The following is a 23687-nucleotide window of genomic DNA, read 5'->3' as shown; positions in this document are numbered from 1 at the left end:
ATTTTTTTTTCGGCTACACTGTCGGGTTTTCAAGCATGAACTGCTCCTCCAAATCCCCCTTTGTATTTTCAACCCGTAAAAGGTGGACTTGTTCGTGTGCTCCAGATGGTTGTCCTGTTGGATAACCCAAGTGCTAAGTCACAAACGTATGAGTGCGCATATTTTTAGGGATTTTCTGGTAATGGAGCAGAATTCATGGTTCTATCAATTGGGTCCTGAAATAACAAAGCAGCTCCAAACTGTCACATCACAATCAAAATGTGTTACTGTTGAATAATGGTATTTTTATGAAATGCGTTGCTGCTTTTACAGCAGTTGTAATAGGATGCATACCTTCCAAAATCCATCCATCCAGCTATCCATTTTCTTTGCCGCTTATCCTTACAAAGGTCTCCGGGGAGTGCTGGAGCCTATCCCACTTTTCATTGGGCAAGAGATAGGGTACACCCTGAGCTGGTTGCCAGCCAATCACTGGACACATGGAGCCAGACAACAGTCACACTCACAATCACATCTCGGAGTAATTTAGAGTGTCTAATTAATGTTGCATGTTTTTGGGATGTGGGAGGGAACCGGAGTGCCCGGAGAAAACCCACGCAGGTGGTGATAATTGCTCTCTACTTGGTTTTCTGCTGTCCCAGAGACTTATAAATGGCTTTGTAACTGTTTTCTGACTGATGGATATCATTAATCCATCCATCTTCTGTACCACTTATCCTATCGTGGCCATGCTGTAGCCTATCCCAGCTATCTTCGGGCAGAAATCAGGGTACACGCTGAACTGGTCGCCAGGCAATCACAGCACACATCTCAACAAACAGCCTTTCACACTCACATGCACACCTATGGGCAATTTAGACACTTCTATGAACCTAACCCACATGTTTTTGGGATGTGGGAGGAATTTGAAGTGACCGGAGAAGCCCCAAGCAGCCAATGTGAGAACGTGCTCACTCCAGCAAGTCCAGGCCAGGATTTAAACCCAATTCATCAGAACTGTGATGCAGTTGTGCCAATCAATCATTCACCGTTTTGCCTGATAGATGTCAGTTATTTTTTTTCCAAATTTTTTTTCTGAACCAAACTACTTGGATTGTATATGACACTCTGCTTTTTGAGTACTTTTAGGCCCATTTGACGATGTTATGTTATTGGCAATACAAAGTCCTGTGTGGGTACTGAAATTGAATATACTGTAAGTTCATAGCTATACAACAAACAAACTTCAACAAATTATGGACGCTTAACTTTTTGGATATGCACTGAACAAGCAGAATGAGGATTACTGCATGGGCTTGGGAAATGCTTCTTTTCACACAATTGTGTATTGTAGTCTGTTGCACATATTTCATTCTACTTTCATTAATCTTACTCCATTTCCATATGCAGGACGGTATATCGTAGTCATTTTTTTGCCAACACTTGTATCCTTCAGAGGAGCGACACAAAAAGATATATAGCCATCAAAAAAGCAAACACTAAATTGTAAATCCTGAGTGTACAATGCTAATCTCCTAAATTATTCTACGAACATTGAATTTAATGTTTATGCCGTACTTCAAAATACATTATACTGTTCTCCGGTTCATGGCTGATTTGTTGGTTTTCAGGCAGCCATCCAGTCTCAGTTGGATGGTGTTCGCACCGGACTAACTCAGTTACACAGTGCTTTGCTTGATGTAAAGGACATCCAGAGCTCACTGGCTGATGTGAGTAAAGACTGGAGGCAAAGCATCAACACCATTGAGAACCTGAAAGATGTCAAAGATGCTGTTGTTCAACATAGTCAGCTGGCCTCTGCTGTGGAAAACCTTAAGAACATTTTCTCAGGTAGGTAATACATAAATAATTCTGAGATTCCTGCTCTCATACTGTCTATGGCTAATCTAGAAAGATTACACAATTTGTATTGAGTTCACAATGCAGTCTGAAACAGTGCTATCTTGTGTGTGTGGGGGGGGGAATAACACCTTAACATTGCTTGACACAGTTCCAGAGATTGTTGAAGAGACCCAGCAGCTGATAGAGCAGGCAGAGCTGCTTCAGGCCCACAGAAAGCTGATAGAACTGGAGAGTTCCCGAGATGACCTCATGTATGAGCAGTACCGTATGGACAGCAAGAATACTAGTGACATGCATCTAATTTCTATCTACTTTGAAGATGTAAGTTTGAACAAAAGCAGATGAAGATCTTTGCAATGCTTCTGCAGATGTTGACACATAATGTCAAATGCTAAAATAAAAACTGACATCTGTTCATATATGCAAATCAGTAACCATTTTGAACTTAAAAAAAATTATGGAACAGACCCTGGTGAGAAGGAAACTGTTCTTATGTAACCTGTTGAAACCCATCGACGTGAATCGTATTGCTCCGTTGAGTGGTGAGAGTGCGCAAGACTACAACTTTGACCTCCCCAACGCGTACTGTTTGTGCCAGTCCTGTTTAAGCGCCAGTTCATCAATCAAATGACAGAAAATCACATGATCTCACATAACGTCTTCTGTTGGACTTCCCAACATAGTTACATTAACACTTGATAAGCCAGCCGGGCTGAGCGATGTGCCTATGTGGCGACCATATATGGGAGGTTGTCATTACCATGAAGGTCAACAGCGTGCCGCTCTTGTTTACATATAGATGAAAAAAATCAGCAGTTTTCATGGATTGTATTATTTGTCTGACACTGCCCAAATGTCACTTAGAATTTTAGAAAACACTGTGTAGTAAATTGCACGGGATGACACACACACAGCAACATCAGAATTTGCACATTCACGTTTTATTTTATAATTTCTTTTAAATTGATGTTCATATTGTTGTTAAAGAAATCTGATGTTACTATTTACTCGGTGCTTGTAATTATTTTACTGCGTACATTTCACTCTTACCTTTTTGGAAAATTACTTTTTACTTGTCACATAGTCAAGGAACAATACCACTCTTACTTGATTACAATATTTAGCTACTCTACGTCCCCACCTCTACAACGGACATCCTCTATTGCTATTGCTTACGTTTACGTAACATTTTTGCTCATCAGATCATCCAGTGTGGTATTTGTTGCACTGGTGTTTTGTATTTTCAGGCTGAGTTGCGGCATTTCATGGCCCTGGTTGGGATGCCAGCGGAACCGCAAAGCACACGTTACATCAGTGACAAGAGCTGATCTGCTAGTACATTTTGTATTTGTCAGGAAACATCCATCCATCCATTGTCTTTGCCGCTTATCCTCACGAGGGTCGCAGGGAGTGCTGTCAATGGGCAGGAGGCGGGGTACACCTGCACGTAGAGACAAACAGCCGCGCTCACAATCCAATTAACGTTGCATATTTTTGGGAAGTGGGAGGAAATAGAGTGCTTGGAGAAAACCCACCGTGCCACCTAATTAGGAAACATTCCTAAAAATTATATAATTAGTTTGCAGATGTTTGTTAAATGTATTAAGAGATGGAACAATGTTTGTGATTATGTCACAACACATGTTGAATTCAAAATCAGAAAATGCCAATAAAAACAGAAAAATATTATAGTTAATATTTTCCTGGAGGATGCATTTAGGATGAGCCCTTGCAGTTGGTAATAGTGAAAAATGAAGTGAAATAGACAATGAGCCAATTAGGTCCTTTCTTTTCCAGAATAAGAGGGCTTAAAAAAAGAGGATGCCTGTATTTTGGAACAGCTCAAAGCAGGCATCAGGTATTGGTGGAGATGAGCCTGGCTCATGTTTGAGGCCTAAACAAAAAAGCAAAGAAATTAGGCAAATTTTATTTTATTCTCAAATTTGTACATCAACATGTGCTCGAGCAGTGTAAATAAATTCTCTCTCGCTTCCCCCACTGTGCAAATGCTTTTCCCTTGCTCTGCTTGCTTTGCCTCTGTTGACATTTTTTCTTGCTGATAAGATTGTTTTTCTTATTTAAAAAAAGAAAAAAAATCAGCACCAACTCATTGATACATTTAAACCCGTGGGACTGTATTTTCTTGTGTATAATCAGTTATTTCATTATTATGTGAGTGTGGCATGCTAATTAGCACAAACCTGGTGTTAGTAACAAGACCAGCTGTCAAGATGCCTTCCTTCTCTACTAAGGGCTCTCACAGACTACCGCAGAAAATGTTAATTCTGGAATAAAAAAAATCCACCATATTGAAGTGTATGTGGATGTTAATGAACAGTCGGGGGATGAAACCACTCTATTGATGTCTTAAAATGGTGACCAGAATCGTGCTAACGGACAGCCACTTAGCTCAACAACAAGGACAGATGTGGACAGTGGAAACAATAATGGATTCTCCAGCAGTTCTCCCTGGAATTCACTGTAAGAAAGATATGGGACATCTAAACAGGAGGACACAACAACACAAGCAATTACCAGGGAATGCAGGTGCCCTGCGTTTCAGGGTGCCTAAACCCCGAGTGATTGGGCATGGATGGTCGTTACAGCAAGGAGCAAGAAAAAACGAACATGAGTTAATGCAAAACATTGACATCAGATTTACAACTAGATTTGAGCCACTTTTACAAGACCCTGGCCAAGAATGCTCACCACCACTGCTAAAAAGTATGAAATTAAATCATCCAAGTAAAAATTGAGATCCCAACCATTCATAGTTTGTGATGGAGCCATCAAGGATGTTAGGCGCTTTTGCAGTGAGAAGAACACCAAAGTACTGTGTTTTACTAATGACACGGTGTCTGATATCTTAAAAAAAAAAAATCCTGGACATTACTGATTACCTCCCAACTGTGAGATCTGTCATTTTACACATATGGGCCCAGGATGTTCTCAAGCAACAATCAGAGGTACTGAAACGAGATTTGATTGATCTAGCAAAAGTGCAATGTTTGGATACTAAGGTTTTTATAACCGGATCTCTCCCACTCTGCTCCACAACTGAATACGTGGTTAAACGAAGTGTGTAGTGGACTATCTGTGACAATTTCTGCGTGTTTTTGGGCAGCGCAGACAGTTTCTGTCTAAATAGATGAGTTAAGTTATTGGCTGCCAACATTTTTTACTGTGTACATCTTTCACTGCCCCGAAAAGAAAATGTTTACGAAAATACAAGGACAAAAGGATGCAGTTGTTCCCAAACAATTGGAGAAGCAAGAGACAAGGTGAGACAAGGTGCAGACAGACTCATGTGGGCCATCCAAACAATTGGAGGACCAAATGACAAATGGAATGAGCCAGCATTTTAAATCTCCTTCCCCTCTTACTCCCCATTAGAGCCATCCATACCTCAGAATTTGACCTCTACGACCAAGACAACCAAACAATCTGCAGTAGATATTGGCTCCCCATCTCCTAGCCTAAATGCAATGTTATGTCTGATGGATAGGGTAAAGACTATTGTCAATGTTAGAGTCCAGTCCATACCACCCAAGATCTCCCTCCCATCCCAAACCACCATCCAGTAAGAATGTTATCTGTAAATCTGACTCATATTTGCTGAGTCTCTTTCTAGAATTTTTTCAGACCCCTATGGAGATCAGGAATTTTTCATCCCTGTAATGACACGGGACAGAAAGTTTCTCAAGGAGATATGGCACAAAAAAAGTAGAACGACAAACTTAGTGAGGATAAAATATGAATATTTCAAGAGCCAAGTACTATGCTGCTTTGAACCTTTTGAGACTTGCTTTCCATTCCAGAAGCTGTCTTACAAAATTAAAATTTTTGACTCAATCTCCATCCATCCATCTCAAAGTAGATATTGCGGTAAAAAAAAGTCTGAGCATCTCTTCTCTATGCCTCGGCTCCCCTGAGTAATTCTGTCCATAAAGGTTGGGAACAAAATCAGTGACAAAGGGCAGCATTGGCGGAGTCTAACTCTCACCAGAAACATTCTTATTGTCAGGAATGTAGACCAAACTCTGATACTGGTCGTACAGGGACCGAAAAGCCATTCTCAGGGGGTATGGTACCCCATACTCCTGAAGAACCACCCTCCCCCACAAAACCCCCCGAGGCACACCTTCAAGCCCACAAAAAAGATGTAGATTAGTTGGGCGAACTTCCATGCATCCTCAACAAGGCTGCCGGATGTGTAGAGCTGGTCCACTGTTCCTGGCCAGCACGAAAACCACATGGCTCCTCCTGAATCTGAGATTCAGCTTCTCGACGGACCCTTCTCTCCAGCACCCCTGAATAGAACTTACCAGGGAGGCCGAGGAATGTGATCCACCTGTAGTTGGAACACACCTGCCGAGAGTGAGAGGGAGTGCACTCCAATAGGGGGATCACCATCCCAGTCTGCCAATCCAGAGGTACTGTCCCCGATGCCCACGCAATGTTGCAGTGGTGTGTCAACCAGTATAGCTCCACAACATCCTTAGCCATTCGGAACTCCGGGCCAGGTCATCCACTCCTGGGACCATTCCACCAAGGAACTTTTTAACCACCTTGGTGACCTCAACCCCAGATATAGAAGACCCTCCATTTGCCAAGTGCACATGTGGACACCCCTTTGCCTGGATATGGTGTTTGTTATGGACAATCCATGATGAGCACAGAAGTCCAGTAAAAGGTTCTGGTAACAGATTAATCAGGTTTTGATTGGGGGGGGCTGTTCTTCCCAGTCACGCCCTTCCAGGTCTCAATGTCATTTCCCACGTGGGCATTGAAGTCCCCCAGCAGACTGATTGAGTCAGAGGGGGTGCTCTCCAGCACTCACACTAAAGACTCCAAAAAGGGTGGGTACACTGGACTGTTGTTTGGTGCATGGGCACCAAACAACAGTCAGGATCTGCCCCCCCAAACCCCCCCCCCCACACACCCGGCGATGGAGGGAGCCTACACTCTCATCCACTGGGATGAACCCTAATCTACAGGCACCGAACCGGGAGGCAATAACTATACCCACACCCGCTCGGCACCTCTCACCGTGGGCAACTCCGTAGTGAAACATCATCCAAACGCTCTCAAGAGAACCGGTACCAGAGCCCAAGCAGAGCAGAAAGGCGTGTTCGACTATATCTTGTCGGAACTTCTTGACCTCATGCACCAGATCGGGTTCTTTCCCTGCCAAAGAGGAGACATTCCATGTCCCTAGAGCTAGTTTCTGCAGCTGGGGATCGAATTGCCAAGGTCCCCTCCTTTGGCTACTGCACAGCTCACATTGCACCCGATCATTATGGCCCCTTTCACAGGTGATGAGCCCATAGGAAGGGGGACCCATGTGACCTTTTCAGGTTTTGCCCAGCCGAGCCTCATGCGTGAAATCCTAGACAGCATACAGTAGGTCCTAGGATCATTGGGACACACAAACCCCTCCACCACAATAAGGTGACTGCTCAAGGAGGGACTATTGCCTCCAGTTTTTAGGAATGATTTCTTTCCAAACACTTGAGGTATGAGTCCCAAAATCCCAACGACTCTCGACACAACAGCCCCCCGAGACACTTGCTCTGTTGAAGATTTTTGTCTCATATATACAAAGTATAAATACGTACTGCACTATTAACATATTTAAAACATTTTAGCACCCACATACCCCAACAAAAATAATTCATCTCAATGATAAAAATCTCAGCTATGTACACCGCCAGCGCCTCGAGTGGATGATTCTCCGAGTAATGAATGGTCACTATACAGTAATATAATATAGTGTTTAATAATTTAGTTATATTATAAATTTATAAGACTAAATATATTTATAAGGTTTTATATTTAAAGATTTAACTAAATGCCTCTTTTTGTTTCAAATATACATTGTAGAAATACTATTTACATATTTTAAACGTTCTGGTACCCACATGAAAAACTCCTCAGGGGGAGCAAATCCTACTTCGGTGTTTCACTTTTTGAGGGTGGTTCTAGTCCCAATTAACCTTGAAAAACGAGGGATTACTGTTCATGGCAGTCACAGCCTGTCGTGTTTTCCTAGTCTGTCCCCCTGCATTTTCAAAAGACAATCTTAATTTGTCAATGGTGGCCTAAAAACACCTCTAGTGACATCTGTTAACATGGTTAAACATTAAATGGAAAAATAGCATCGTGAAACTGAATCAGTGCCGCCCATCCTGGTTGCAGCATAACTAACTTAAGTAGGCATTTCCATGCTGGTAACGGAATTCATAACAATCAATTAAACAACTTACCTGTGATTTTTAAAGCCATCTCTACTTTGGACCATGTCTTTGTTGCATGTTTACTGTTGCTTGTATATGTAGTTGCAGTAGTAGTACCCATGTAACAAAAAATAAATAAAATGAAATTTTTTGCTGTTATTTTAAATTGCTTCTTTCCTTCTAGGTTCAGCGGTTATCAGATGAGCTTGCCAAACAGTTGTGGATGGTTCTGCAAAGGGCCATGGTTACAGTTCGTCGGGACCCCACCATGCTGGTCTCAGTGATTCGTGTCATTGAGCGTGAGGAGAATATTGACCGGCGCATGGTTGACCGTAAAAAACAGACGGGCTTCATCCCGCCTGGACGACCCAAAAGATGGAAAGACAGAATTTTTGAGGTAATTGGAATAGCTATATTATCTCCTCTTCATCTAATTCGAATGTTTGCTAAGTCACTTGACTACATTTGTGAAAGATGGATTTTTCAGCTCAGAAACTATTGACTTTTTGGGGGGTATTCTGTATTTCCAATGTGTTCTTATGCCCATGAAATATGTAATTGGCAAATGTGTTTTGTTATGAATTTTGCATTGTTTGTAAAACTATTTTGGGGTTTCTAATCCAGGTATTAGAGGGCACTGTCAGCACCCGCATTGAAGGCACCCAGGCAGTGACAAGAGAGGCTGATAAAATGTGGCTTGTTCGTCTTCTGGAGATAACTAGGAAATATGTTTTAGATGACCTCATTATTGTCAAGAACCTTATGGTTCAGTGCTTCCCTCCACATTACAACACCTTTAACAGGTATCAGACAGTTTCTTTCTCCCTAGGGTCTGTTCCATACCATTTTTTTAATTCTGAAGAGAAAAATCTGTCAGGCTACCAAACTTTGAAAACTTTAAAAAGATATGGGTCTCTTCTAAGTTTAACAGGATACAAAATAAATGTATTTTTGTATTTATTTTACAGTAAGTTATGTGACTAAAGGTTGAATTCAGTTCTCTGGTATGATAACAGTCTTTTATTCATCGTTCTATGCCCATTTCTTTCAGGTTTTTCAGCCTCTACCACAATGCTGTTTCTACTCGTGTCAAAGAACTGGCATCTGAGGACCTAGAGGCCAATGAGATAGTGTCCATGTTAACCTGGGTCCTCAATACCTATAAGAGGTACTGTCTATACCAGGATTGGGCAAACGTTTTGGCTCGGGGGCCAAATCGACTTTTAAAATTTGACAGACGGGCCAGGTCAGCACAAGATACGATACATTTAAAGTGTTGAACTATTAAGATGCCTCTTAATGGGAAGTGTTGTTTCTAACTCAATTGAACCAATGTATTAAGGTCTGTTGCTAATTCTGTTGTGGCAATCCTCAGATGAGTAGCAGATGGATGGAGTGCTTTGGTAACCCAATCTCATTGAAGAAAAAAAATAAACATCTTGGGATATGGGGAAAATGTGTGGTTTAATTTAAAATGAAAATGAAGAAAAGCATTACAACAAAATATCTGACTTCAGAATGAGTCTTAAAACAGTGAAAATCAAATGAATAAACTGTGCATTTTTTTTTATTACAAACTATTTCTATTTAAAGCACTGAAAGTTCTGTTATCCTTCAGGATATCACCATCACTCACCTTCTGAGTGTCTGTTTAGAAAAAATTGTACGAGATGCAGAAGTACTTGTCCTGCTTGTTCTAATCAATTTGTATCATCGGTGCGAAAAGTAAACAAATATCAGTGCAAGGACGAAATAGTGGTCGCAATTTCGTTGGTGGATCGGTGTTATATTGGATCTCTGCACACTTTTTATTTTGAGAATGTGCGCATCACTTTAAATTTTAATGGGGAAAATGTTGTTAGTCTCCTTTTTTAGCCAGAGAATCAAAGTCTGGAGTTAGTTTTGTTGTGGCGATTCTCAGAATGGATCTGAGGTGTTAGTCTGTCAACTTGGATCTGTGACTGGCTTTGTTGATGTTCATGATACTGAAGGTTTCTTCCCACTTGTATGTCGAGTTGAACATCGTCAGCATCTTCTGCGTCCGGCGGAGCCTTGGAAACGCTGCTTCATTGAATGAAGCATAGAAGTCATTTAGTTTCAGAGAGTTAAACTTCTCTTTCAATACAGGGTCGGACTGAAGGTCGATCAGTTCGACTTGCAGCTCCTCTGAAGCTGTTTCAGGCTCTTGTGACAGGGGATAGGCCACGAACTGAAGTGACTTGTCAATTTTGTCGAAATCCAAGAACCGACGACAGAATTCTCCGTGCAATGCATCCAGTGACTCACTGTATTTCTTCACTTTTGCTCTAGCCTCTTTCAGTATGGCTAGCGTAGGAATATGAGTGAATGACTTGTTCAAAATTTGCCTGGAGAATAAAGAGCTTGGATTTGAAGTCTTTCATGTTCGTGTACATGTTGTGCACAAGCTGATCCTTCCCCTGCAGTTTCATGTTGAGCTTGTTCAAGTGTGAAAATATGTCCTCAGCAAAGGCAAAGTCACATATCCAGCTCTTGTTGCTCGGCTCAGGAAAGTCATCAGCCTTACTCAGTTGCTTTAAAAACATGTCAATCTCCTCTTTGAGCTCCCACTCGAGTTGAAGCACTTTGCCCAAACCTAACCAGTGGACAAGGGAGTGAAAAAGCAGGTCCTCGTGATCCGCCTCCAGGAACGCAATAAACTGACGGTGATGAAGTTGACGAGTTTCACGACAGGATTCACAACATAATAGTACCAATTTACATAGAAATTCCTGGTGAATGATGCAATGGAGGAAAATTAAATTCTGGTCAGGGTTTTCATCTTTCACTTTTTTCTGGATTCTCCTCAGCATGCCAACATTTTTCCCTGTTAAATTCGAGATCCATCGACGTTGACAAGCTTACTCCAAGGAAGCTTCATATATTTGATGACAGCAGACACAAGGTCAAACAAGTCCTCTCCCCAAGTTTGTCCTTTCAGAGACTCCATTGTCAAAGACTCCTCCTTGATGTCAAAAGTGTTATTAATACCACGGTTAAAAATGAGGAGCTGAGCAGTCTTTGACATGATTGCTTTCATGAAGCGCGAAAGAATAAAACGTGAATGACTCAATTTTTTTGTTTAAGCTGCTGATATCTTCATCTATGAGTTCTACACGGCGAGTCACTGTCCACGGTGATAAACTGATTTTTTCAAAATTTGTCTTTGCTCTCTGAGCATAAACAAAAATACCTGCTGTCTCCAACATAATTTCTTTCAAAAACTCAGCCTCAGACAGAGTTTTGCTGTTCACCGAAACCACTAAAGTCTCCATCACAAACAACTTCACTGTCTCTGTCGCTCTAAATGTCATTTTCACTGCCGGAGTTGTGCTGTTCTCCTCATGTAGCAGTCCAGTCTTTCGAAATCTGTAATAACACGGAGCATCAACTCGCTTTGATATAGTTGCTTTGCTGGCTGTCAGAACACAACACTTCCCGGTTACTATTTACGGCGATCTACTCGTGTCAAAGAACTGGCATCGCCCTCTCCCACCACACTGCCGCTGGATCACGAGAAACTTTGCTGCTTGAAAAGTACAACTTGGTCTTAAAGAAAAAAGAAAAGTCTGACCACCTGCTATATATATATTCTCTACATCTAAACCAACTCCTCAGTAAAGCATCAAATCTCCGCGGTCCATTTCATGGGACTGTTATTGTTCGTCGTGCCATGCCCCTTCTCCAACAAGTCAACTGGCGGCTGTGTGTATTCTGACTCAAGCGCCCAGGCTTAAGCATTGTACGTCATGCTACTTTTGTTTGTTTTTGATTATTTTTTCACAAAAATCTGCCACAAAATGCCAGATAGTGGACGTTCTCTGTTCGGTGAAATGTATCCACGAGCGATGGGCGGTCACAAAATGGAAGCACTGCAAGCGTGACAAACCCTTATTGGGTGTCAGTTGTGTGCTCCCATTCCTATTAGTTTCGACAAAATCTTCCTTTAAGGTACAGTGCCATGAAAAAGTATTCACCGTCTTCCAGATTTTTTTTTTTTTTTTTTTTTTTTTGCATATCTATCACACACAAAATGCAGCCCTATGGGGACAGAAGCCAGTGCAATGGGTAGGCCAGTCCCAAGCCCGAATAAATGCAGAGGGTTGCGTCATGAAGGGCATCCGGCTTAAAGGTTTGCCAAACAAAAATGAGCGTTGATCTGAAGAATTCCATTCCGGAGTGGTCGTGGCCTGGATTAACAATGCCCATTCCCAGCACCGTTAACCAACAGGGCGTCGGTGGAAATTCAGCTACTGTGAGTTGAAGACAAAGAAGAGGAAAGCACGTAGTCTGCAACTGAGTGTAGGGACTTTGAATGTTGGGACTATGACAGGAAATGCTCAGGAATCTGTTGACATGATGATTAGGAAAAAGGTTAATACGTTGTGCATCCAACAGAGCAGGTAGAGAGGTAGTAGGGCTATAAGTTTAGAGGCAGGGTTTAAATTATTTTACCATAGAAAAGGAAGAATTGGTTAGGAATGTCTTGGAGGTGAAAAGAGTATCAGATCTATTGATGAGCCTGAAACTTGAAATTGAGGGTGTTATGTATAATGTAATTAGTGGCTATGCCCCAGAGGTAGGATGTGACCTAGAGTTGAAAGAGAAATTCTGGAAGGAGCTAGATGAAGTGGCATCCCAGACACAGAGTTGTGACTGGTGCAGATTGCAATGGACACGTTGGTGAAGGAAACAGGGGCGATGAAGAAGTGATGGGTAAGTACTGCATCCAGGAAAGGAACTTTGAGGGACAGATGGTGTTGGCAAAGATGGGAATGGCAGTACTAAACACCTTTTTCCAGAAGCGGAAGGAACATAGGGTGACCTACAAGAGCAGAGGTAAAGAAGCAAGCAGGTGGATTACATTTTCTGCAGACGATTTAATCTGAAGGAGGTTACTAACTGTCAGGTAGTGGTAGGGGAGGAATATTAAAAAGACAAAGCTAAAGCAGAGATTCAAGTGGTGGAAGATAAGAAAGGAATCATGTTGTGTGGCCTTTCGCAAAGACGTGAGACAAGCTCTCGATGGACAGGAGGATCTCTCGGAAGACTACAGACTTCTACAGCCAAGGTGATCAGAGAGACAGGCAGTAGAGTACTTGGTGTGTCTTCTGATAGGAAAGGGAAGAAGATGACTTGCTGGTGGAACCCCAAAATACAGGAAGTCATACAAGGAAAGACATTAGCAAAGAAGTGAGACACTGAGAGGACTGAGGAGAGGTGAAAGGAATACTCGACGTAGGACAAAGGTGGCTAAGGCTAAACGAGAGGCCTATGACGACATGTATACCAGGGTGGACACGAAAGAAGGAGAAAAGTATCTAAATGGTGGCCAGACAGAGGGATGGAAATGGGAAGGACGTGTAGCAGGTAAGGGTGATTAAAGGTCAACTAACAGCCATATGTACATTTTGAAAATAGATTTCAAAACTCCATATAATATTTACGTTGTCTATACGGGGGATAAAAAATGAGCGGAGAGCGTGACATTAATGCGCAAAGTTGTGAAAGTCTCACTCGACATCCCAGCCTTCAATGTCATTTGCAGATGTCACACTGGGACAGTCGCCATAGAAAACCCGTAGTGGCACCTGCTATGGGAGAGGAACAAGTGAAATTTTCAGATCTTTCCAACGCCCCTTCTGACACGGAAGCTCTTTTCGAAGAAGAGAACATCTCACAATCGAGTGAAGTGACCAGGGGAATATTACCCTATCATTTTGAGCCATATTTGGATGATATGCGGATCACTTCTAACTAACAACAGACTCCCTGACAGTATGTATGACGTATGAGTATGTAGCGTACTCATGAAGACCCATCACGTGCGAAGTCACTACTTCAGGGGTGTCCAGACACCGGTGGCCGGTGGGGGGGAGTGCTCCTTTCTCCTTCCGCATGCAGCCAAACCACATCCCCGCCCGATCCCCCTCTGACGGCGGCGACCACACGCCAGCCCCGGCGGCGATGAACAATGCCGGGCCACGCACATCAACACATTTAGCACACCTGACTTACGTACTTTTAAGTTATTATGACACAGATCTTTTGTTACATTCTGAGAGAAGGATTACATTGTCCCCCCCCCAACTATTTTTTCAATAGCTTTATACACACCTACCTGTCATTTAGAACCCACAAAGCTCTCGTCCTTTGCACCTGTCCAATTCATTCGTCACGACAAACCGGGTATTTTGGAAAAGTGTGAAGAGGGAATCCATCCTCTCGAGCGTTTGAGCAAAATCCAGCATTACAACGAGCTGGCATTTTGGCTAGCACGATGAAAAAAAACAAGTAATTTTTTTGCCAGTACAATGACTATAAACCAGTTTAAACACTCGACCCCGCGACGGCAAAAAACGTCACTTCCTGGTAATTCTCTAACACAAATGCCTCGAGAGGATTTTCATGTCGGGAGATGCAAAAATCCATATACGACAACATCCTGACGTGCGGTGAAAAAATTAATGGGTCCATTCCAGCTGACTTCTTTATTTCTTAAAAACATACGTAAGGATAGAGATTGAAATATGGTGACTGACACCAGTAGTTTGCTAAATTAATGGAAAGGATACTTTGAGAATTCAATGAATGAAGAAAATGAAAGAGAAGAAAGAGTAGAAGAGGCAAGTGTGGTGGACCAGGAAGTGCCAATGTTTAGTAAGGGGAAACTTAGAAAGGCAATAAAGAGGATGACAAATGGAAAAGCAGTTGGTCCTGATGACATACCTGATGAGGTATGGAAGCAATTTGGAAAGGTGGCTTTGGAGTTTTTGACCAACTTATTCAACAGAATACTAGCGCCTGAGAAGTTGGCTCAAGAATGGAGGAAAAGTCTGCTAGTTCCTATTTTTTTAAGAGCAAAGATTTACAGAGCTGTGGGAACTATAGATGAATAAAGTTGATGAGCCACACAATAGAGATATGGGAAAGAGTAGTGGAGGCTAGACAGGACAGAAGTAACTATCTGCAAGCAAAAATATGGTTTCATGCCTAGAAGGAGTACCACAGTAAGGCATTATTTGCCTTGAGGATGCTAGTGGAAAAGTACAGAGAAGGATCACAAGGAGATACATTGTGTCTTTTTGGATCTCGAGAAAGCCCATGACACAGTACCAAGAGAGGAACTGTGGTACTGCATGCGTAAGTCTGCTGTGACAGACGAATTTAAGGCGGGGGTGGAAATGCATCAGGGATCAGCTCTGAGCCTCTTCCTGTGTGCTGTGGTAATGGATGGAGAGACTGATGAGGTTTGGCTGAAATCCCCTTGGACCATGATGTTCACAGATGACATTGTGATCTGCAATGAAAGCTGGGAGAAGTTGGAGGAACAATTAGAAATATGGAGGCATGCACTGGAAAGGATGTAAAACAAAATATATGTGTGGGAATGAGAGGGGTGGAGGAGGATGATTGAGGCTCCAGGGAGAGAACCGATAGGAAGGATTGGATTACTTCAAATACTTGGGATCAACAATCCAGAGCAATGGTGAGTGTGGTAAGGAAGTTAAGAAATAGGTCCAAGCAAGTTGGAACAGCTGGCAGAAAGTGCCTGGTGTGTTTTGTGAAAGAAGAGTCTCTGCTAGGATGAAGTGCAAAGTTGATAAAACAATGGTGAGGCCAGCCATTATGTACGGATTACAGACTGTGGCACTGAGACAACAGTAAACAGAGCCAGAGGTGGCAGAAATGAAGATTTTCAGGTTCTCTCTAGGAATGAGCAGGATGGATAGGATTAGAAATTAGTTCATTAGAGAAACAGTTAAAGTTAGATATTTTGGAGACAAGGTTCGAGAGAGCAGACTTCGATGGTTTTTAACATGTACTGAGGCGAGAGAGTGAGTATATTGGCAGAAGGGTGCTGAGGATGGAGCTGCCAGGCAAAAGAGCAAGAACAAGACCAAAGAGAAAGTTGATGGATGATGTGAGGGAAGACATGTTTACTGCTGGTGTTAGAGAGGAAGATGCAGGACATAGGCTTACATGGAAAAAGATGCCGCAATGTGGCGCCTCCTAACGGGACAAGCGGAAAGGAAAAGATCACACACGTTTTTTTAAATCATCAAACCAATTGTAATATCACTCAGAAACAACCCAAGGAAAAAGAAAATGCAGTTTTCAAATGACAATTCAATGTAATGAAGCATCTCTGTGAAAAGATAATTGCCTCCTGAACCTAATAACGGCTGTTGCCACCTTTGGTAGCAATAACAGAAATCCAACAAAATTGGTGATGAGGCTTTCACATCGTGCCTGAGGAATTTGGCCTTTCTTTTCTTTGCTGAATTCTTTCAACTCTGCCATATCTCAGGGTTTTCTAGCATGATCTGGCCGGTTATGGTCACACCACAGTATCTCAATTTGATTGAAATCTGGACTTTGACTTGGCTACTCTCAAACTTTTTTTTTGTGCCATTTTGAGGTGGACTTGGTGTGTTTCAGATCGTTGTCCTGCTGGATGATCCAAGAGCATTTAAGTTTGAGGTTACGAACTGATAGCCGGACGTTCTCCTTCAGGATTTTCTGGTACACAGCAGAATTCATTGTACCATCAATTACAGTAAACTGTCCTGGTCCTGAGGCAGAAAAGCAGCCCCAGACCATACTACCATGTTTCACTGTTCTTTTTATCAAATGCGGTGCTATTTTTACACCAGGTGTAACAGTGCAACAGACCTTTCAAAAAGTTCAATTTTTGACTTGTCAGTCCACAGAATGTTTCTCCAAAATTCTCAACGCTCATCATGGTGTTTTTTGGAGAATGTGAGACGAGCTGTTGTATTCTTTGCTTAAAGCGGGGTTTTTTCCCCATGGATGCAATTTTTGGCCAGTGTCTTTCTTATAGTGGAGTCATGCACACTGACCTTAACTGAAGCCAGTGAGGCCTGCAGGTCTTTAGATGTTGTTCAAGGTTCTTTTGTGACCTCGATGAGTCGGTGTCACACTCTTGAATTAATTTTAGTTGGTCGTCCACTGTAGTGGTTCACTGGAGGCCTAAAGCCTTGGAAATGGCTTCGTAACCTTTTCCAGTCTGATGGATTGCAATCACTTTTTTCTGATGGATTGGTTCATGAGATCCTGTAGCCTACTTCACATTCTCTGACAGTCTATTTAGGTGATTTTTTTTTTTTTTTTAATTCAACAAGTGTGGTGGTAATCATGTTTGGTTGTGGCTCTTGAAATTGAACTCACATTTTCCATATTTGTGGTTAGTCACAATGACTTTGTGATTTAACAAAGGCAGACAGAGTCAGAAAGGTTTGGATTTTTTTTGAGCCTGAATAGATTTTCATTTGAAAACTGCATTTTGTATTTCTTGGGGTTTCTCTGAGCAATAATAAAATTGGTTTGATTATTTGAAACCTTTAAGTGTGATGTGGGGGGGAAAAAAAACAGAAGTCGTGTGGTGGGCAAATACTTTGTCACGGCAATGTAAGTGTGTTTTAAAGTGAGATAAGGCAGGCTGTCTCATGTCATGAAAAGAGGCAGTTTCTTCCGTAGTTTGGGAGCAACAAATAAGCTTGAATCATGTATTTGATCTGGTGAACACAGATTCAAAAACAAAAATACCCCAGATCCAAATACAGTATTTTGAAATTGGAACAACGGTGACCGTGGAACAGTGCCTGCTTGAGCAAATGTACATGCAGCAACTTTTATTAATGTGTGCACAGCAAGATGCACACAGGTGCTGGGCGGGTCAGTGCGTAGATCAGGTGATCGAATGCAGGTGTTGTCGACCACGGGAGTATGAGGTGGCCTTTAGAGTGGTCAAGCCAAGTTCTGATTTTGAAGCAATGATTACTGTTTCAAGGTCCTGAAATGATGAAAAGCAGTTTGACAGCAGTCTCCGTTAGGGGTCATCCATCCTTTGATATATCCATCCATCCATCCATCCATTTTCTTAGCTGCTTATCCTCACAAGGGTCGCAGGGAGTGCTGGAGCCTATCCAAGCTATCAATGGGCAAGAGGCGGGGTACACCCTGAACTGGTTGCCAGCCAATTGCAGGGAACATCGAGACAAACAGCCGCACTCACAATCACACCTTGGGGCAATTTAGCATGTCCAATTAATGTTGCATGGTTTTGGGATGTGGGACGAAACATAAGTGCCTGGAGAAAACCCACGCAGGTATGGGGGGAACATGCAAACTCCACACAGGCGGGTCCGGTATAGAACCCGGGACCTCAGAACTGTGATGTCAACACTTCCCAGCTGAGCCACCAAACTGTTTTTAGTGTCGTGTATCCTTCACAGGAACAGAAATTGGACCTTTGCCCATAGCCTGAAAACATACAGCTGTAAATACGCACTTATCTCAAAACACTCAAGACTCAAACATTTTGAACAATAAAATGAGGAGAGATGCAATTAATTTGTTCCAGTCTCCAAAAAAACACTCCATAAATTATAAATGTTTTTGTTTTGTCTAAATAGCTTCATTTTGTAAACCTCAGTCATAAAAACATAATAGGAGAGAATGATATGAATGATGAAGATATTAACTGCTTTTATGAAGCATCATCAAGCCAAAGGTTTCACATGGGGACACACACACACACACACTTACACACACACACGCACTCTGAGGATTTATTTCTATGCCTGTCCCTTAAAATTTGCCATCTTTTGTTTTCTTTGGGTACACATTACAAAAACATCCATGGTAGGTTGATTGATGAGTAAATTGTGTGAAATGTGTGACTGGTTGTTTGGTTTTATGTGCCCTGCAATTGGCTGGTGACAAGTTCAGGGTTTACCCTGCCACTCGCCCAAATTAAACAGGGATAGGCCGCATCTCTGCGACCCTAGCGAGGATAAGTGGTAGGGAGATTCGATAGCTGTAACAAGGAAGAACAGCACAAGACAACATGCCTGCACTCATTTCCCCCCTTGCTTCAGCAAAGATCATGCGACTTTGAACCAGTGTTGGTCCACTGACCAAGCTATTAGAACCCCTGCACCAACTGATTCAACCAATCATTGTGCATGTGTATATTTCCTAGTGCGGAAATGATGGGCCATCCAGATCTTATTGCTGAGTGCGACATCAACCAGCTAGAGCCACTCCTACCTCAGGATGTGGTGGATGACCTCCTCAGCAAATACGTCCAGACTTTCACAGTAAGTGTCACAAATACCAACATGCAGTCTGGGAATGGGTATTTGACTCAATTTCTGTCATAGACCACAGGGAAAATGAACCATCCATCCATGTTCTCAGGCGTTTATCGTCCCGAGGGTCGCGGGAGCGCTGGAGCCTATCGCAGCTATTGTCGGGCATTAATTTATTCATAGAGGAACATTTTATTAATTTATTCGTAGAGAAACATTTCATTGATTAATAAATAATCAGCATTCTGTTAGCACTTTATCTATGCATTTTCTTCCTTTTTACCATATTTACAATGTTTTTTAATCATCCTCATTGTGACACAATTAATAAACATAATATTTAAAGCTCAAGTATCGTCAAACGGATGATTTTTGGAATATTATTAATAAAAAACCCACAGCCAATATGTGTTTTTTCACCACAAAACAAGATTTTGACGTATACAGCTTTTTGTAACTCCCCCCATGAAAATCCTCTCGAGGGATTTGTTTTTGAGAAGAAGCAGGAAGTGATGTACAGGACAGAGGCGCCCCCTAGTGGACTCGTTTGTTTCCATTAGTTTTACCTCTGGGAAGGTAGCTCGTTGTTCCTTCGTGTTAGCCAAAATGCTGGACATTGCTTGAACACTCGGGAGAATGGAATTACCCTTCATACAATTGAAAGAGACCCTGTTCGTTGTGAAAAATGGATTGCACGGGTGCAGAGGACAAGAGCTTCGTTGGTTCCAAATAACAGGTGTGTATACAGCTACTAAAAAAAATAATAGTGTGGGGCGGACCACATAATCGATCTCTCTCAAAAGATCCGCATATGAAATGTGTCGATGTGCGCGTCGTCCAGCCAACAATGTCTCGAAAGTGTTCATCGAGTATTGCGGCGACTTTGAACATACCCCAAAAGCAACATAGCTAGGCTCCACCTCCTCCTTATATGCCACCACGGGCTCTGAAACTCAGCCACACTTGCTAAGGCGTCGCATTCGGCGGTCACAGCTTCTGCGAAGGCTGCGCGTCGGGCTTTGCGACGGGGGCGGCTCTGAAGAACCCAGCCGAGAAAGCGACGGGGGCGGCTCTGAAGAACCCAGCCGAGAATCCGTTATTCAGTTGCGTGCATGCATAAAGCGCACTGGCTCAACTGTGACTAAAGCAGCACCGCTCGGCTCTGTCATAAGCCACACCGGTCGGCTGCGATGAGCCGCAATGGCTCATCTCCGCCGCGGGAGTGGATCGGACGGGATTTGGTTTGGTCGTGATCGGATATCATCTGAATATGGCTTGAAACAATAGTGTAATATTGCCCTGAGGGCTCCAAACAATAGTGTAATATTGCCCCGGTAACTTCACTCAGTTGTGTAGTGTTGTCCTTTTCGAAAAGAATTTCGGTGTCAGGCGTCGGAAAAATGTGAATATCTTTGTTGTTCGACTTCTGTAGTAGCAGGCACTGGGCGTTTTCAACGGCGGAAGTGACGATGACGTCAAGGACAGATGACGCGACTAATATGGCGACCACTTGGATGTCGAGGGAGACTCAATTGTGCAACTTTGTGCGTGGATGACTCGCTCTCCGCTCACTTTTTTTTCCGTATAGACATTGAAGTGAATACTGTTATATGTATTTTTCATTACAATATCTATTTTAGAATGTTTAGAGGGATGACACCGGGCTTTAAGCAATGTTAAATGTGTTACAATGTGTGTCTCCAGTCTAATATTACTGGCTGGCTGAGGAAAGCCCTCGAGACTGACAAAAAGGACTGGCAGAAAGAAACAGAGCCTGAAGCGGATCAGGATGGATACTACCAAACAACACTGCCTGCCATTGTCTTTCAGGTAACCCCCATATTTTTTTTACACACATCCAGCAACTCCTCAAGAATATGAGCATGCCAAATAGTTTCCACAAAATCATCATCACATGTAAATCTTTGTACCTTGGTGACATACAGACACCTGCGTCCACGTATACAACACAATCAAATAAATATTGCACTTTGACCAGCAATGTAAATCATGTCTAGGTGTAGAATTAATTGACCATTAAGTAATCAGAAAACCTAATTCATGGTTAGCTTCAGTCCTGCCCAGCTCTTATTGGGAAAAGTAAACTCCTAGTTCCTCCTATTGTGTCATCATTGTATAAGTAAAATTATTTATTTCATAGTAACAAAACATCATCAGCATTTAGTGAGTTCAACATGGGAAGAGGATATATACAGTACATTGAAACCCATTTACCCATTCAGAATGTACAATTCTAAAAAAACAGTCAGTTCAAATCCAATCAATTTTATGTGTATGTTATGTTATATATAAAAGTTACACTTTTACAGCAATATTGAAATGTATTGTATTTGATATACATTATTCATTTGTCCCGATTGTGGGACTAATGTTTATTCTTAATTTCACATCAGTGTTTTAGTTATATGCATCACATATACACATGTAATCCAAACATATGCACAATGGATTCCAGTCATGTTTTTGGAAGGGAGGAAAGTTTGAATTTGTGGATAGCCTTGGGCTCCAAATTTGAAGCGCTCATTGGCTCCAAAAAAATGGAAGTAAATATGTGCCACCAGGGTTTGAATTAAAAATGCCACATTTTATGTTGTAAAATTCACATTATTTCAAAGTGATCACATTTTCAATAGCTGTATTTCAGTTTAACGTTTCGATGTTAACAAACTCGCTATATTAAAAAATTCAACCGTTAAAATTCAAATGCCAATGCAGTTATACTTTCTTCGTATGTGACGTCACTTGACTAAGAAAGCGTTACTGGACTGGCTGGGTGTTGGGTTCTGACCTGAAGTAACCCCGCCTTCTTAATACTGAATTTTGATGGTGAATTTCAGACAGCGAATTGTACCCAGTTGAATCTCAGAAGACTGAAAATATTGCGTTTGAATTTTAAAACTTGAATTTTTTTATATGGCGAATTTTTTAACATTGAAAAGTTAAACTGAAATACAGCTATTGAAAATATGATCACTTTGAAATAGCAATGTGAATTTTACAACACAAAATTTTCATCGGCGTTTTTAATTCAAATCCTGGTGGCACATATTTACTTCCATGCAAAAGATTTAAATTTATTGGAACATTACCTTGACTTAATCTTGTGAACAATGGCGCTCTTTCCATTAGGTCTGGACTTATAAATTATGTCTGCAGAAAAAATATTTACCCCAAAATAGACTGACTAGTAATTTCAGGCTTCTTTTCTGATTTAAATATTTGATTTTTAGAACGATTTTGACCCACCCACATTTTTGACTCGTCAGTCTGTCACAGCCTAACATGTAACGAGCAGAAGGCGATAACATTTCCTTATTGAAAAATTGCATATTCTGTGGTGTAATTTTTTGCCTATATTGAAACTCTCGATAGTGTTTTTTTTTAGGTAACTAGTGAAAATAGAGAAATATTTTCTAAAATAGATTGTTCAAATGCTCGGTTGAAAAAAGAAGACTATGACTTCATCCCACATGTTTGCAAATTCATTTTTGTGTACATATGGAAATTGGTGTCATCTTTGACGAGCACTGCTGGTTGTCATAACAAGGTCTCCCAGACAAAACTTACTTTGCTTGATGTGTCAAAACTGCAATGAGTCGTCACTAAAATTTACGTGGACATTTATGCCAATTTATACATCTGTAAATATCAGAACAATGGACCTGATATTTTCTTATTGTATAGCTAATATGTGGGACTCGCACGGCGTTTCATTTTAATTGACGCCCTAACAAAATTGTGATTTTTGAGCATATTAAATTAGTGATTGTACATTACAAAACTAGTTGTTGTTTATATGACATAGCTGTTGTTCCCATTAGAGCGCAATAATACCAACTTCCACAGAAAGGTGTTTGGAAACCCGAGATTTTTTTTTTTTTCTGAAAATGACATTTTTGAGATGAGCTGATTCTGCCCGAAAACAACAATATATAAAATGTGATTTTATACAGCCACCTGATGGTATAAGTACATTCCTTTTTCTACTATGCAATGAAATGGTCTCCACTTCTGCCACTGACGTGATATTGTTAATTTTAGCAACAAAAAAAGGGGTGTTCCAAAGACAACCACAGTATTTATTGTGTAATTGCTTCAAAATTGATTGTTTTTATTGGAGGTCACTGGTAGTTTCATTTTCTTGAGCAAAAATAAATAAAATTGTCTTCTTCGTGAAATATGGACCATTATCACCCACAGTCACTTTAATAATGTAAAATTTACTAAACTGATATATTGTACATAAAATGTCTGTTGCTGAATGCTAAAATCTGTTGCATATACTATGCTTCATCAGATGTTTGAACAGAACCTGCAAGTGGCTGCACAGATCGATGGGGAATTCAAAGAGCAGGTCCTCAAACTCTGCCTGAAACAGATGAACTCATTTCTCATTAGGTATTTTTAGTATTGTACTACATACATCCATTGTCTGCCTCAGGGATTGTTGTCC

The 23687-nt window shown here is 41.5% G+C and overlaps 1 protein-coding gene across 3 annotated transcripts in view; it reads left to right on the top strand.

The window, feature by feature from the left end:
- Positions 1–23687, top strand: part of exoc3 (exocyst complex component 3) — a 36485-nt gene that overhangs the window by 5555 nt on the left and 7243 nt on the right. For 2 of the 3 annotated variants that reach the window (XM_061839461.1, XM_061839460.1), the window contains 8 exons: positions 1611–1830; positions 1991–2163; positions 8263–8475; positions 8703–8881; positions 9130–9246; positions 19105–19222; positions 20918–21043; positions 23532–23632. In XM_061839461.1, the coding sequence (XP_061695445.1) occupies positions 1611–1830; positions 1991–2163; positions 8263–8475; positions 8703–8881; positions 9130–9246; positions 19105–19222; positions 20918–21043; positions 23532–23632 (1247 nt within the window). The remainder of the gene's footprint in view (positions 1–1610; positions 1831–1990; positions 2164–8262; positions 8476–8702; positions 8882–9129; positions 9247–19104; positions 19223–20917; positions 21044–23531; positions 23633–23687) is intronic. The other variant, XM_061839462.1, reaches the window with a different exon arrangement.

Source organism: Syngnathoides biaculeatus, chromosome 13, assembly GCF_019802595.1.
Source record: "Syngnathoides biaculeatus isolate LvHL_M chromosome 13, ASM1980259v1, whole genome shotgun sequence".
In the NCBI taxonomy this organism is placed as follows: domain Eukaryota; kingdom Metazoa; phylum Chordata; class Actinopteri; order Syngnathiformes; family Syngnathidae; genus Syngnathoides; species Syngnathoides biaculeatus.
This window is presented reverse-complemented; position numbering and strand designations above follow the sequence as displayed.